General features: G+C 32.3%; 1 protein-coding gene across 1 annotated transcript; it reads right to left on the minus strand.

The window, feature by feature from the left end:
• Positions 1-2298: 2298 nt before the first annotated feature.
• Positions 2299-4796, minus strand: LOC114179011 (Pentatricopeptide repeat (PPR-like) superfamily protein). The gene has a single exon (XM_028065191.2). The coding sequence runs from the start codon at positions 4533-4535 to the stop codon at positions 2319-2321; it is 2217 nt and encodes a 738-aa protein (XP_027920992.1). The 5' UTR covers positions 4536-4796; the 3' UTR covers positions 2299-2318.
• Positions 4797-17749: the final 12953 nt, after the last annotated feature.

The raw sequence follows: 17749 nt of genomic DNA on the forward strand, positions 1-17749 counted from the left end.
GTCTCTTTCTTGGTTCTGTGGTAGTTGTGTGGGGTGTGGTGAATACAAGAATGGAATCAATATTGGATAGGTTGGAAAAGATAGTCCAAGAACTGGTTCAAGATCATGACAGAGCAGAAAAGGAACATCATGAGATGAGAGGTTCCAGCGGCTGGAAAATTTGATTAACGGACTTACGGTGGTGGTGGAGAAGATGTTGAGTGGGCCGACGTGTGGGTCGAATCGGAACATGGGTAATCCTTTCAAGTATGTTGAACAAGAACAAGACTGGCAGCATAATACAGGTTCAAGATGGTGCAAATTAGATATTCCTCTTTTTGCAGGAGATGATGCATTTGGCTGGACCAACCGGTTGGAAAGATACTTTCATCTCCAAGAAGTATCTGAAATGGAAAGAATGGAGGCTGTGATGATAGCTTTGGAGGGGAAGGCCTTGAATTGGTTCCAATGGTGGGAATCATTCAAATTGGCAGTGGTGTATCGCTTCCAGTCCAACATGTTGAAAATCCTTTTGGGGTGCTTATTTCCTTAACTCAAACTAGATTGGTTGAGGATTATGCTGAAAAAATTGAACAGTATGCAAGGCTACTCAAGGGGATTGATCAAGATTATCTTATTGGGATATTCTTGATTGGATTAAGGGATGATATTAAGGCAGAAGTGAAGTTGTCTGATCCCTCAACTCTGGCTGAATTGACGACGAAGGCTCAGATCGTTGAGGAAAAAATCAAAGTTACAACACAAGGGGGAACACCGAATGGAAACACAAGCTAGTGGGCAATTCTATTGTCACAAGTAATCATAATAAAGGGATAGGGGAGACCCCAAACATAACAAGTAGCATCACTAGTCACCAGGGATGGCAGCCAACCACATCTACACAGCCCCTGCCTCCTCAACTTACTGAAGACTATATTCTGGAAGTATATCCAGAACAACAGCTAGATACTAGAAAGACCACTCAAGGTGACTTAGAAGTTCTTATCAAATGGAAACATCTTCCAGATATTGAGAATAGTTGGGAATCTGCTGCCTGCATTCATAAAGAATTTCAAGAATTTCACCTTGAGGACAAGGTGAATCTTAATGGAGGGGTATTGATAGGTTTGATAAACTTACAAAAGAAGGAAAAAAGAAGGAAGTTAGTACAGTTGTAATTACATAATTGTAACATACTATTATTATAAATAGTCTTATAAGGAGGTGAGAAGGGAGTCTTTTTGGTTGTTTTGTAAAAGGACGTCAGGAGAGAAAGTTCCTCTCGAAAGACCTCGGGTTTTTGTGTAATTTGGGTACCTATCAATACCCTTCCAACCCCCCTCCCTCCTACACTAAACTCTCTTCGTTGAGGTCTCCTCTTACAGGTTAAATCAAACTTTGACAGAAATTTCAGTAAGATTAAAGGAATTTAGACTTTCAGCCCTTGTATCAAGTAGAAAGTAAATCATCATTGGTTACTGTTCTCCGTAAAAAATACAAGAAAATAAAGGTTTCTAGAGTTACTTTCATTTAAACTTTCTGTTTAAATATTTATACTGTTGCTTTTGGTCTTGCACAATTCCAACACTTTTTAGATCACCATGCTATCAAAATGCCTGATTTTGCTCTTTAGCAGTTGCTGATTATTGTTATTATTCTTGAAAACAACTAAACCAGGTACAAAATTCAGATTAGCATTTCAGACAATTTTACTAACCAGTTAGTAATGACTAAAATTTGTAGTAATTAATATATTCTTTCAACCAAATTAACTAAAACTAATTTTAATAGATTCAAGCAAACTAATCTAATTTACATCAGCAGTAATGCCTCTTCATGAAAACAAACCTTAGCACTTCATGATTATTAATGATTCATTTAAAGGAATTTAAAATTTTAGCACATGAGTACGACAACTTTGAAGTAAATCATCAACTTTTCATTATTGATCACAGCTCTCTATAACAAGTCTTAAAGGATGGAAAAGCTACAAGAATGACTTCTATCTAAAATCTCTATTTACATTCTTCTACTAAAAAATCCTATCACATTTGAAGAAATCTCTATTACATTTGTTCCGTATACTTACTGGGCCCAAAGGGACTCAGGCCTACATTGCACAATCCTAATTATCCAAAAAAATCTTGAAGTTTCCTATTGAATTCGAGGTTGTAAAACTCCCTCGTGTTTGTGTGCGCTACTGTGATAATCTGTTTCAATGTTTTGGGATTGGAAAATTCCTGGAAGTCAAGTGTCACTTACCAAGAAAGAAGAAACAATAGAAACAATAATTACTGCCCTGATAATTCCCTCATAAAGTGGCATGTGCAAAAAGTCAACTAAGTTTTCTTAACAAGACATTTCTCTATTGCTTCATCACAAAGCTCAAGAGTATTTTCCCAATTCCCTTCTTCATAGTTTACATCAACAAAAATATCATATATCTCTTTCTCTGCAACAAATCCTTGAGTTCTCATCTCCTCAAATAGCTTCTTAGCCTCAGCAAATTTCTTCCTCTTATAGAAACCCTTTATAAGAGCATTATAAGAAGCAGCAGTTAGACTAAATCCCTTTTCAACCATTTCTTTATGCAAAAACCATGCCTCTTTCATATTTCTAGCTTTACAATGCCCTTTAATCAAAATATTATAGGTATTATTGTCAGGCACCACTCCTTGAGCATACATCCTCTTATAAATCTCTGTTGTAGCACGCATGTTATTTCTAATACAGTACTGCTTCAAGAGAAAATTGAATGTTGTGGCATTCGGCGCTATACCTTTTTCCAACATCCAGTTAATTAGTCTTTCACCATCTTCCAACATCCCTGACATGCAAAACCCATTCATTAGCACATTGAATGTAACAATTGTAGGCTGAAGTCTTTTACCAAGCATAACCCACAGCATTTCATGAGCCTTGGCCATTTCACCCATCTTACAATAAGCGTCCATAAGTGTAGTATATGTAATAGTGTCAGGATAAAACCCTGCCAGATCCATATCTTCCATAAGTTTTATGGCTTGCTCTGTATTTCCTACCTTACAAAGACCATTGATTAGTGCATTATATGTGCAGACATTTGGTTGAAGGCCCTTCTCAGACATTTCAAGAAGAAGCTCATTTGCAACATCTACCTCACCACGTTTACATAGGCCATCAACCAATGCTGTATAAGTGACAACATTAGGAGTCAAACCCTTCTCAACCATCTGGTTGTGAAGAGAGAATGCATTTTTCATTTCTCCGGCCTTGCAATACCCATCTATAAGAGCAGTATAAGTAACTTCATCTGGTTCCAACCCTTTTCTAAACATTTCACTAAACAGTTTGCGTGCTTCCACAACCTTTCCAGCTTCACAGAGCCCGTTAATCATGGAAGTATACGTCACGAAATCAGGAACTATTTTGTTATGCCTCATTTCATCAAACAGTTTGTATTCAGCTGAGACATTCCCAGACTTGCCGAACCCACTGATGAGAGTTGTATACACAACTTTATCAGGAAGAATCCTCTGGTTTATCATCTCCCTCAGGACTTGCTCCGCTTCAGCTACTCTACCAGTCTTACAAAGAAGGGAAATTACACTATTGTATGTGTATTGATTTGGCTTACACCCCTTTCCCTGCAACTCTGCCAGGAGCTTCAAGACCTTTCCTATCTGTTCAACCTGACAGTATCCATTAATTATAACACTATAACTTACAATATCAGGAAAACTCCCCCTAAACTCCATTTGTAAGAGCAGATTATGCGCTTCTTTTAACCTGCCCAATTGACAAAGTGAATGGAGAATAATGTTATACGACATGGTGTTCCAACAAACACCCACTTCTGGATACTCTCTGAACACCTTAATTGCCATCTTTTTCCCATCAAAACTGTTAGATAGCCTAGCCAGAAACAAATTACAAGAATCCACAGAAACAAGAACGCCGTAATTTACCAATTTCTCAAACAGTTTCCCAGCCTCTACAAGCAACCCTGCTTCAACAAGAACTTGGAAGAACACATCAAACACAAAGGGATGTGCACCCCAGTCTTTGTAAGTATAAATCAACCTCTCAGTAAATTGAGCAAACGAGTTACCTACATCCAAATGAGACTTTTCCCAGAATTCAAAAACCAGCCTATGAGCCGTTCTCAAATCCTTAGAAGCGACAGCAATCTGAACAACAATGCAAAGGGCTTCCAAAGAAGGGTCCCTCCGAAGGCGCGTCCAGTTGAAGAAATCCAACACCAGTTTATAATCATCCTTGATGTTCAGAAGAACCCATATGAAATGGTCAGGTTTGAACTTTGCCTCAAAGGGCTTGAGAATCCGGCGAAGAGGCTCGGAGCGGCGCTGCTTAATGGTGGTGGAAATGTGGTGCACAAAGTCAGTGTCTTTGACTGAAGGCTTTCTTGGGGAGTAATCAGGAAAAGGTCTGGCATTGCTTGAACCCAAAGAAGAGGAAAATTTCACAGTAAGAGACTTTGGACCAAAACCCATAAAAGGATTATGATATTTATAACGTAAACAGTGGAAATAAGAGGAGATAACTGCTCTCTTCATGTGCAAAAGGTAAACCCATTACACAAGTTTTGAAATTACTCTTCTACTCTGCCAACAGAGAGGGTTTCTCATGGACAATTCAAATAAGTAACGAACTTTGGTGGGGTTTTGTGAAGGAACGGAGAAGCCCAATACAGTAAGAGAATACTGCGTTTTTTCTTTATTATTATGGCAATTTGTAAACAGAAAATGAAGATGAGAATGAAATGAATGATGAAAGAATCTGAGAAGAAGGAGAAGGTGAATGGGGAAGCTCTAATGTTTTCGTCTTCGATTTAGGGATGCGGCTATGGTGGCAAAAAGACTGTTTGGAAGCTTAGGCAAAGAGGAACAAAGAGACCAAGCCAACCCAATAAAAATTTCCCTTTTCATTTTCGTAATAATTTATTTTAAAATACCTATAATCATCTACTTCAATTAATTTAAATGTAACCAAAGGGGAAAAGACCTATTTAATTTTATTTGAAAAGTTTTTTACTCTTATATTTCAAATTTACTATTATTCATTCAAATTATATATATTGAATGTAGAACGATTTGGTGAAATTATTTTGCCTTATTATGAATTCCTTTGAACACAGACCGATCATGAAGATAATTTTTTTTAGATGTAGACATACTTTAAATTAAGTTTTTCACTTCTTCCTCATTCCATGGCTTTTATTATACAACTAAACTTATACACATTTAAAATACTTGAATTCTATTTTATAGTTGGAAAGAGATATTATTTTGTTTTATTGTTGGAATGGGATATCATTAACCAAATCGAATCAGGTATATAATTATATAATTCAAAAATTCGTCTATTTTCAATATTATCTCTAATATAATATTTGATTTCTAATATAATATGTGATTGCATCAATATCATGTAATTTAATAACTTAATAAAATATAAATGTAGAAATAACTATTAACTATATCTATAACATAACTTTTAATAATTTAAAAATTATTTCTAACATAAACTAGTAAAAACACGTACCATTGTCAATGAGTTATCTGGTCCGGCCAATCCATCACGGATAGGTCATTTAGTGAGTTAATCCAATCCAACTCAGTTATTAGTGAATCAAATAAATTTGAATCCGACCAGATTTATCACGAGTTGGTGGGTTAAACGGATTAACTCAATGACTCACTTAATTAAAAAAATATATATAATTTTTCTTTTCCTTTGTCTCAACAAAAACTAAATTTTAATCATGATTAAAATATAAATAAACTTTATTACAATCCAAAATAATGTTCTGTCCCAAATACAAACTAAAATCACAAAAATAATATGTTTGCATTTGTCAACCCAACATGTTGCCCAAGAAAAAAAAAACAAAAAAAAAACAAAAAGAGTCCAACTCAACCCATATACCAAAAAATTATGTGTGGATGGGTTGGTGTGCCAACTTCTCTCACCATGAGTTTAATTAGATGAGTCGAATCAAAAATTAACTCGTAATGAAATTTGTAAAAAAATTTTAAAGACTTCTCCATAAACCTCCAAAGACTTCTAATGCACACCCAAAAGTATTAAATTTCCTATAGTACCCCTCTAAATCTTTAACCATTCAGTAAAAGAAGTTAAAAAAAGATTTTATGTGCCTATGCTACTGTGAAATCACGGTTCTTCAATTCACCTCACCCCCTAATACTTTTTAACCTAATATGTCTCCTCCACTTTCAATTTTTTAAAGAGAAGTTCTCCACTCACGCTACGAAATACAGAACCCATTATGAATTCGAAATTCACTGCTGCTGGATATTAGAGGCCCTTTGCATGGACACCCACACGAAATTCAAAATCTAAGGCATCCACAAAATCTGCAAGGAAGCAAGGGTTCTTTGTTTCTTCTCAACAGTGGCATCCGTGGTATGCATGATACTACTGTTCATGAATAGCTTTAGTTTGAATGTACATGGAAAATATGGTTATTGTTTGAACTTTGATTATGTCATGTGTGCAAATGATATATGATGTCTAAAAAATGAAAAAAACATATTGTATGTGTAGCATCGTTTTAGAAAGCATGTAGAAATGAAAATCTGAATTGGGACACATGATGTATTTCGAAATCTGATAAAATCGTTAATAGACTTTCAAATTTCTGTAAAGAGTGATAAACAGATTTGAAATTGTATATCGGTATTCGAGATCCGATCAAGTACTTTAACGAAATTCGATTTTTTTTTTTAAATGGTATTCAAAGTTCAGCTAATGAGTTTAGTTTTTCTATTTTTCTATTTGATTTGTTTATAAAATTTAATTTCAATTATTTTATAATTTATGTATTAATTATTTAATTTTAGATTATTAATATTTTATATATTTATATTAAATAAAATTTTATTATTTTATTTTTTGTAGTTATTTTTATTTTTTGTTAATTTTTAATTAATAATGACAAACTTTTGTTAAAAATGTTTGTCTTTATAATATTTAGATTAATTTTATTTAATTATTTTCAAGTTATTTTAATTTATTTCTTGTTTGTTAGTTTTTAATGTTTTTATTTATTTATTTGATTTTATTTATAAGATTTAATTTTAAATATTTTATAATTTATACATTAGTTATTAAATTTTAGATTGTTTATATTATTTTTAATTATATTAAATAAAATTATATACCAGCATCGGAAGTGCGGTTAGTAAGTTACTTTTTTTATTTAATGTTTTTATTTGTATACGACATTTGAAATCCGCTTGTAAGTTTAATTGATTTGTTTATAAGATTTAATTTTAATTTTTTTTATAATTTATGTATTAATTATTTAATTTTAAATTATTCATTTTATTTATAATTACATTAAATAATTTAAAAAAAATTATATAGTTATTTTTAGTTTGTTAATTTTAATTAATAATAATAAATTTTTGTTTGAAATATTGGTCATTATAATATTTTGTTTATTTTAATTTAATTATTTTGAAGTTATTTTTATTTATTTATTGTTTTTTTAGTTTTTAATGTTTTTTATTTATTTATTTTATTTTGTTTATAAAATTTAATTTCAATTTGATTAATTTGATTAATATTGTTAATTTATTGTTTTTATTAATATTTATTGTTTTTCTAGTTCTTAAGTTGAGTTTTTATTTATTTATTTTATTATTTTTGTTTTAATTTGTTTCTTTTATTCAGTTTATTACTTTATTGTTTTATAAATTTTGTCATTTACAATTTTTGTATTAAATTTGTGATAATTATTTTCTACATTTTTTTAACTTTTATTTATTTGATGAATGAGTTTTCAACATTAAATTAAAAATATTATTAAATTTTCAACCAATTAATAAAATTAAAAATATAAATATAAAAAAATATGTTAAATAAATAAAATATTATAACTAAAGCTAACAAAATCATGACAACTAAAAAAATATTCAAAATAATTACAAACCATTTCAAATTAAAAAAAATCAAAAAAATTGATAAAGTAAAATACAAACTGGATTTCGAATTCCCGTCTGTATAAAATGAAATTCGTGGGTTCCATCTCCACTGAAAGTCAGTTTGTATTAAAACAAATTTAAAATTAAGAATTAAAGACTTAACACATTATTTAACTTTTAAAAAATTAAAACTAAATAAATACATAAAATAAATAAATATCTAATAAATTACAAAAAATATATAATTTAAAATTTAATAGTTGAAAATATTTATTATGGATCATTACAGATGTTGAAGTTCGTAACAAGATGAAACGAATATTCAAATCCATTTCGTAACAAGATGAAACGAATATTCAAATCCATTTTTGGAAATGTGGATGTCGAAATCTGTGTAATTCATGAAGCGAATTTCCAAATTTATTTTTTGGTACAATTGGATATCGAATGTCGGTGTATGATTTTTGGTTTTTTTTTTTTCATTTTCTAGTGTCATCTATCAACATCTTCATGTCATTTACAAACATAAATCAGTCATTCATAACATGCATTCAATATATACAAAACTTAACTAATAAAATGCATCAATATACACAAAGTTGAACTATAAAATGCATGCATCTCATTAACATTTGAGTATATCAGTAGCATGAATAATGAACGTGAAACAATAACTTACATATATCAAGTAGATAAAACTTAAACAAGTGAAAAACAAAACAATGTTTCGATAGACTTGAATGATGCAACCCAAACAATGGAATTGCAAAATTTCAAAACATAGTTGAGAGCGAAAGTCGTAGAGCTTCTGAAAACAGAAATGCAAACAGTAAAAGTGACTTCTCGAGGGGTGCAACATCAAAACCAAATACAACTCTTAATTCACCTAACACAGTAATTATTTTAATTATTTTTACCTATTTAAGTCAGAGGTAAGTCAGAGGGGCAAAATCAACTGCACAATTAAGCTTTGAAGGTACAATAGAAGTATTTGGAGGTGTAGAGAGAAACTCCCAAAAATTTCAACTCAACCCGATCCGAACCAGTAGTGAGTCAGGTTGATCGACAAGTTGTGACCCACTTTGACAGCTCTAACCACAAAGGTGATCATGTTTTTTGTTGATAATTGTCACAAAATAAAATAGTTAACATGATAGGTAAATCACCTATGGATAGATGATAGCTTTTATGTAATACCCATGAATTATATTTTCGCGGATAAAAGTTCATTCAAAATTTATCTACACTCATTATCTAATAAACTTACTCACAATCTTTTATCATTTTCTACAAATTTTTGTAATGGGTAAGTATAATATTTTTTATAGTGGTACATAAGTCACCTATTTTATGTTTCTTTACTGAAATGAACGTTAAAAAAAATAATGATATTTTGACTAACTTTTAATCTATTATTCTAATCAACTTTTATTTTATTTTATTTTTTTTAACGATGTGATATGATGATCTAAAAGTGATGAAAATGATAGATTAAAAATTGATCAAAATATTATTATTTTAAGAAAATAAAGTAAATAAATTTCTACAATTAGAGCCTCTAGAGGAACACATAAGTACACTAAAGAAATAAATGTTTTTGGAGTGTGTTTATTAACACAACTAAATTAGTTGCATGACCACCAAGTGTTTTCATTTGAAACTTATAAAAGCTTAAAAAAAGAATGCTTAAATCTATTAAATCTATAAAGGTAAGAATATTGGTTGAAGAAATCATATTAAGTTTAAAACTTGCATAATCAAGAACTTGACAGTAAGATTACATAAATATTTGGAGATATGAAAAATATTTGAACCAAACCTACAAAATTAAAATATTAACACAAAAATGACAACATTTGTTGCATACATACAAAGCATTGTCGATATTAACTTAGAACAACTTCTTAAGAATTAGAAAAAATAATGTGCAACCTCTAGAAACTTGAGAATAATGTTGTGAAAGCCTAAAAAACTAAGGAGAAACAACATTCTTTATAGTAGGTAAAGTTTCAAGCATACGAAATTCGTTTAAGTAAAAATATATTTTATCATAATGATACCACTTAAATTCAAATACTATACCAAAGAACTAATGTTGAAAAATATTGTCTATAAATTTTTGTTTTATCTAAGTAAAATATGTTTTGAAGTTATTTCCTTCAACTGTATAAAATTGAATTCACACTATTAATATCTAGTTGTTTTAATATTTATACACACAAGTGAGGAATATATTATCCTATTCCAATTAAAAAAGTTAGTTAATACTTTTATATAATAAAATTAATTACTTTTTTAAAAAAAAATTAGATGGTTTTGTATGGTATCATTTATATTGTGAATCAAAATATGAGTTTGAGTCTTATATCAAGTAAAAACAAGAAAGTTAAGTAATATATAAGGAAGACTAGACCAATTGATTATAAGTTTTGGGTTAAAGGTGGTACATAATATCTTATATGAGTTTATTCATAGCTTATTGGTCTCAAATCTCGGTAATTCATCTCCTATTGAATGATCAAGGGTTAAAGATCGTACATAATCTCTTATATGAGTTGATGCATAGCTCATTGGTATCAAATCTCATCGATTCAACCCTTATTGAATGATTAAACAATGGTGTCAAAATTGATGGTTTGTATTAATAACCAGCTTAGAAAAGTACATAGGTGCAAAATCCTATGTTGTTGATTTTTTATATAAAAACTCTTTTCTTATAAGCAATGGTGGATCTTCACCAAAATTTTTAGGGGAGACAAAATAACATACTCAAAATTTATATATTTAATATTACTATAACTAATTCAACAAAAATGAATACATAATCTAGTATATCTATAACTATAAAACAAATTACACATATCTAAAGGAATGTCTATCGTTTATTCATATCTTTGAACTCATGGTAATTGAATCATAACTAAATTTTTCAATTAACTTTTTTCGATGTAAATAACAATATTATCTATAAAATATTCATCTTCCATTTTATTAACGTGCATTTGATTCAAAAAGTCTTCACAAGTTTTCATTTCGTTATTATGCGACGAGTAACCATATTATCATATTTTCATCTTCATCAGCAGTTTCTCTATCAATTTTAAAAAATAAATTTATTCTTTTGTTTTTCATCAATATACCTATTTAAAAAAGAAGTTTAAGACTAAAAAATAATTTATCATAATCTAACCAAAATTTGAGAGACATAATTATTAAAAAAAACTATGATAATCAAGTTACAATTAAAAATCGACTATGAAAAATCACATAATACATTGCTTCTTCTTCTATATTAATAAAAATGAATATATAAAAAGGTCATGAGATCAAAAATAGTGCTAAATGTTAAAAAAATATTCCACTATCAAGTGAGACCAGAGAAAGTTATCCTTTTTATTTATTTAAGAATGGGAGAGAAGATATGAAAAAATGAGGACAGAAATGATGAATTTCTGTCTAACTTTTTTTTATTAACAAAAGAATATAAATAAGCATGAGAGATGAATACAACATATGAAAAACTCAAAAGATGATAGGAGAGAAAAAAAATATCTTAATAAATTTGTTTCTTTATATATTTGATTCTATATGTTTTATTATTTATTATTATACTTTATAACATAAATAAAAAATAATTAATTTAATTTTCATTAATTTTCAATATAATATTATTTAATTTAAAAAGATATAAACAATTTAAATAAATAAAATTTATATAATTTAAAAAATTTTAAATATAAACTAGCGAGCGTCTGTGTTCGCATTTTTTAATTTTTATAAAATTTGAGTTAAAATCAATAAAGAATATATAATTAATTTTTAAAATAATCGTTAGATGTTAGTTAGAAAAATAAAATATATATACAAAAGATGTTTTTAAAATAACAGAAGAGATTGTTAGAATAACAGTAAACTATTTATAAAATAATTAATTTTTAAAATAATAATTAAGGGTAAAAGTGAAAATATGAAATGTGAACACAAAAGAGAGTATTCTCTTTATATATTGTTATAGATAATGTAAAAACAATTTAAAATATTTGGGTAGGGGGGTCGTGGCCTCCGCCTGCCCTTCTAACCTCCGCCACTGCTTATAAGTTTCAAATAAAGTCATGTTAGACATCGCTATGAACTTTGAACTTTGACATCTCAGTTATGTTGACACTCCAAAGTCCATCAATCATTTGACATCATATGAAAATTGACTGAAAAGAAAAAATAAAATAAAAGAATACAAAGTATGAGAGAATCACACCAAATCCATGATAAAAATTACATTTCACGAAACATAGACAAACTATACCTATTAAGACAGAAGAAATCTAAATAAATATATAGATATAAAACATTAAACTACTGATATTGTTATCTATGAATCAAAGCTAAATTAGCTAACAATCACTCATTTATCCAAAAAACTATGACAAACTAAATTTCTGTACGATCTCTTCCATCGAAGCATGTGCGAGGTTCTCGAAAAATAACCTCAGATCTAACTTTTCCACTACAACGCCACCTTTTCCTCTACTACTCCACTACCTCCCTTGCCACCTCTTCCGCCACCTTCGCCACCCATCTTTCACTAGGTTCTTCCTTCCCATTCTCACTATGATCCCCTCCACCTCATCACACGCACGCCCTTTTCCTTGTTTGATCATGGGTTTAAACGGCGAAGCTCCACATGGCAGTTGTGTGAACCGGTGGAATCGATTGATGTTTATAGGTTACCGTTGTTCGCAACTCCTATAGGCGCCTCCGAGTACCATTGTACGCATTTCTTTCCTTTCTGTTGAAATGATTGGTCATCTGCGGGGAGGAAAGACTACCACTTTCTTCTTCTCTCATTTTCTGTACAACTATGGCGAGTATGATTTGTGGAAGGTGTTCCAACGATGGGGAAAGGTAACCGACGTTTTCATCTCGCGACTACTGGACAAATAGGGACATAGGTATGGTTTTGTTTGGTTCATAGAGGTGAAGAATGAGCAAAGTCTCCAACGAGAGCTAGACTTAATTAGAATTGGATCAACCAAACTACATGTCAATAAACCCAGATATGGAAGGGAAGAATGGCAGAAAACATCTTAGCAATCTAATAAATTGGAAGCAAAAAGGTCCCCTCAAATTTGGAAAGTGTGGAGAGAGGTCAAACATCACCAATCTTATGCTCAAGCTGTCAAAGCGTCTACCAATACATCCCAACATGTATGGAAAGGTATATCCTTCGATACGGCAGAAGTTGACATTAATTGGTTGGAAGGTAGCTATATTGGCAGGGTAAGCGATTTCTCGAGAGTTAACATAACTATAGAAGAAGTTATTCAATATGGGTTAGGCAGATTAAGTGCAAAATATTTGGGAGAGAATGCGATATTGATTCAAGGAATCGAAGGTGTAGAGATTAGTAATATCATAGATGAGAACAATGAGTGGTGGGAGTCTGTTTTCGATACTATTACCCCCTGGAACTCTTCTCAAACGGTACAAAATAAGCTGGTGTGGGTTAGATGCAGGGGATTGCCCTTCAATCTATGGTCACAACAATGCTTTGAAAAAATTGTGGCTCTGACAGGGGAACTAGTTTCCATAGATGAAAAAACACTTACTTGGGATAACTTAGAATATGCAAGACTAAATGTTAAAGTCCCGATTGGAATGAAGATCTGGATCCAGAAAAGTATGAGAATAAATGGGAAAATTTATAATGTCATTCTAGAGGAAGAAACCAATAATGGTATGCAAACCACGTGTTGTTGTGCAAACGTCAATGACTCTTCCTCTAAGTATAACTCAAGCTGCAAAGGATTGTTTAATTTTAGTTCAGAATCAGAACGGTGCGACAATGATATCCTGAATGTTGTTGAGAAGAATAAGATGAAAGAGGATAGAACGGTCCAATCACCAACAACTATAATTAATCGGAGCATCCAAGCAACATCGGAGATGTCGAGTAGAATCGGTAACGTCTCTCCTAACCGTTGTGTCCTGAAAGCTGGAAAAGGAAGGTCTGAGCCCAAGCCGAATGAGGTACTACCAATGCCAGAGCCTATAAATAACAATAGCTTAATTAATACCTTTGTTAAGGAGTCTGCCCATAGAAATCCTGTTACTGTTGACTTTGGGTCAACATTAGAGGTAGCCCAATATAATGCTGAGGGGGGTACCGACATTATTGTTAATGAAACAGATTTGGGCCTTAATGGGAATGTTGGCCCAGACTATGGGAACACTGGTTTGTCCGTTGTGGGGGTAACTAAAGACAACCAATCTGTTAGACAAAGTGACCATCAACCAGGAAGCGTCATGATGGGGTTCGATCATCAGATCAACAACTTAGGAGTTCGCGTTCAAGAAAGAGGTTCCCATGATGTTTCTTATTCATTCGGGAAGACTATATGGCATAATGCCAATGCGGCAGATAGAAGTGTGAATCCAAGCGGTTCGGTGATCCCCAGCAAAGATCTTGCGAGATCTGAAGGCCATGATCGTTGCGAAACCCCAGTGTCGAAGCAGATGACCCTAATCAAAGAAACAACTATGGACCCAAAAGACTTCCAGAATAGGCGACAATTTTGGATAGGAGAATCAAGTATGAAACGACCAATCTCATTGAATCCTAGTGCGAAGGACAAAGGAAAGGCTAGCAAGCGAAAAATTCTCAAGTCAGTGGTTCAAACTATATGTAATTCGTTATTCGATGATAATATTGTAAATTGCAATAGACTATTCTGGTCCAAAAGGTGCCCGTTGGGTGACTTTGATCCTGTAACAATTTGGAGTCTAGCAAAAGAATTAGGTGTTACATTTTTAGATGAAGAGGAACATATTTTGAAAGAATTAGAACAAATGGAAGAGAGGGACACAAATCATGGGAAAAGTAAAGTAGGAAAGAACGTAGTTGATAATGAAAATCATTAGCTTAAATATAAGGGGTCTGGGAGGGAGTCATAAATGGAAATGCCTAAAGGGGATTCTAGTAAGCGAAGGAGTAGACATGATAAGCATCCAGGAAACTAAGTTACATGATCTGCAACCATCCAGTTGTTACAACTTGTGGAGGGACAACAATATTGACTGGGTGAGTAAAACAACAGTGGGAAATTCGGGGAGGATACTAACAATGTGGCGTAGGTGAGTATTGTAATGAAGTTAATAGCAACTTAACTCCAGTTGTTTTAGTTAATGTGTATTCCCCTTGTAATTTTAAAGAAAAAGTAAAATTGTGGGAGGAATTAATCAATGTTAAGTTGGGGGTAGCATGTAGTCAATGGTGTATTTTAGGGGACTTCAATGCAGTAAGAAAAACTAGTGAAAGAAGGGGCCTCAATCCAAGTGGTAACACTACACTAAGAGAAATGCAATGTTTTAATAATTTCATAGAAACTATGGAGTTGCTAGATGTACAATTGATAGGTGGGAAATATACTTGGTACAAAGAAAATGGAATGGCTAAGAGCATAATAGATAGGGTATTGGTCTCTACTGAATGGCTAGTGCATTGGCCAGATAGTAAACAATATATCAAAGGAAGGCAGATGTTAGACCATTGTGCTCTATTGCTTAAACCGGTCACAATTGACTAGGGACCTAAAACTTTTAAAACCCTTGACATATGGAAATCTGACCCAGCTTTCAAGAAGGTAGTAAAACAATCATGGGAAACCTATATCGGGAAAGGCAATCCAATGATAAGTCTAAAAGAAAAGCTAAAAAAGTTGAAGTTTGATTTAAAATCATGGAACAGAGATGTGTTTGGATTCATAAGCCTAAAGAAACAAAATCTTCTTCTAGAACTTGCCGAACTAGACATGAAAGATTATGAAAGTAATTTAGGAGATGATGATAAGGTCAGCCGCATGAAACTTTTACGCAAGTTGAAGTTACTTTTACACAAGGAAAGTGCATTACTAAACCAAAAGACAAGGCTTAAATGGATAGAAGAAGGGGATACTAACTCAAAGTACTTTCACTCAAGGATAAGATGGAGAAGGGTCACGAACGAATTAAAAGGGGCGGATGTGAATGGGACGTGGTGTGAGGACCCAACAAAGGTGAGAGAGGAAGTAAGGCAAGTCTTCCAAACAAGATTTTCTGCACCTAAAGCCCTTAGAATTCATCTCCAAAACATAGAGTTTCAAACAATATCTGTGGATGATAACATGTTACTAACGAAGGAAATTAGTGATAATGAAATAAAGAGACGTTAAACCAATTTGGAGAGACTAAAAGCCTAAGTTCGAACGATTTTAACTTCCTCTTCTTAAAGCACAATTGGGAAACGTTGAAAGAAGATGTCAATCAAGCAGTGAGATGGTTTTGGAGAGTAGGGAAAATTCCAAAAGGGTGTAATGCATCCTTCATAGCACTAGTACCGAAAAAAAAACCCTCTTGGTCTGGATGACTATAGACCTATCTCTCTAGTTGGCTATGTGTATAAGATAATATCCAAGATCCTAGCAAATAAGCTTAAGACTATGTTGCGTAAGGTTATAGATAACTCGCAATCATCATTTATCAAAGGAAGAGGTCTTATGGACAGTATTTTGGTAGCTAATGAGATAGTGGAGGAATATAGACTTAAAAAAAAGAGGTTGGCAATAGTAAAGGTCGACTATGAAAAAGCATATGACTTCGTTAATTAGGACTTTCTATACTACATGATGAAGAGAATGGAGTTTTGTGATAGATGGATTGGTTGGATTAAAGAATGTTTGGGTTCCTCGTCAGTGTCAATTCTAGTTAATGGGAGTCCTACTAAAGAGTTTATACCCACAAGAGGTCTTAGGCAGGGAGACCCTATGGCGCCCTTCCTATTTCTTATTGTCACAAAGGGTTTGGCAGGGCTAATGAGACAAGCTGTTAAGAAAGACATGTATAGTGGGATAAAAGTTTGCGCTAATGGAGTAAATGTGGGGTTATTATAGTTTGCAGATGATACCCTCTTCTTCTGTGAAGCAAAAGCCCAAAATGCACGAACCTTAAAAGCGATATTAAGAAGTTTCGAACTGGTGTCAGGATCTAGGGTTAATTTCTCCAAAACCAAAGTTGGGGGTTTGGGCCTGAGTGCATCTTTGTTAAAAGTTTTTTCAAACACCTTAAATTGCAAACACATGAAAATTCCATTTGTATACCTAGGAATGCCAATTGGAGGAAACCCAAGGCTCAAACAATTTTGGCAACCCATGATTGAGAAGTGGAAAGGTAAACTTATAAGTATGGTTGGTCATGTATGTTTAATTAAATTTGTATTATCAACTTTGCCATTATATTACCTTTCTTTTTATAAACTGCCAAAATGTGTGAGCAATAAACTAGTAAAAATTCAAAGAAACTTCTTGTGGGGTTGGGGCGCGGAAGATAAGAAAATAGCATGGGTTAAATGGAGAAATATATGCAAACTGAGGGAGGCAGGGGGCCTAGGCATAAGAGACATTCAAAATTTTAATGATGCACTTTTAGCAAAATGGAAATGGAGATTAGGTACAGAGGATAAAGGGTTAAGGAAACTGATCCTAGAGTCAAAGTATGGGTCGTGGAGAAACCTCAGCGATCCTAACATATCAAGATCCTCTTCAAGATGGTGGATAAACATTCATAAGGTGTCTGGGAGTACTAGGCAAGGAATTTGGTTCGATAATAATCTTGAATGGGTGTTAGGAGAAGGAAAAACAGTGAAGTTCTGGGAAGATAAATGGATTGGGGAAGAAACACCGAAAGATAGGGTCCCCGGGTTGTATTGAATATCAGAGTGTAAAGATAGAGTTATTGGGGAGGTTGGACACTGGAAGGACAACGTTTGGTTTTAGGACCTAATTTGGAGG

This window comes from Vigna unguiculata, chromosome 3, assembly GCF_037176805.1.
Source record: "Vigna unguiculata cultivar grain cowpea cultivar isolate G323 ecotype 2 chromosome 3, ASM3717680v1, whole genome shotgun sequence".
Lineage (NCBI taxonomy): Eukaryota > Viridiplantae > Streptophyta > Magnoliopsida > Fabales > Fabaceae > Vigna > Vigna unguiculata.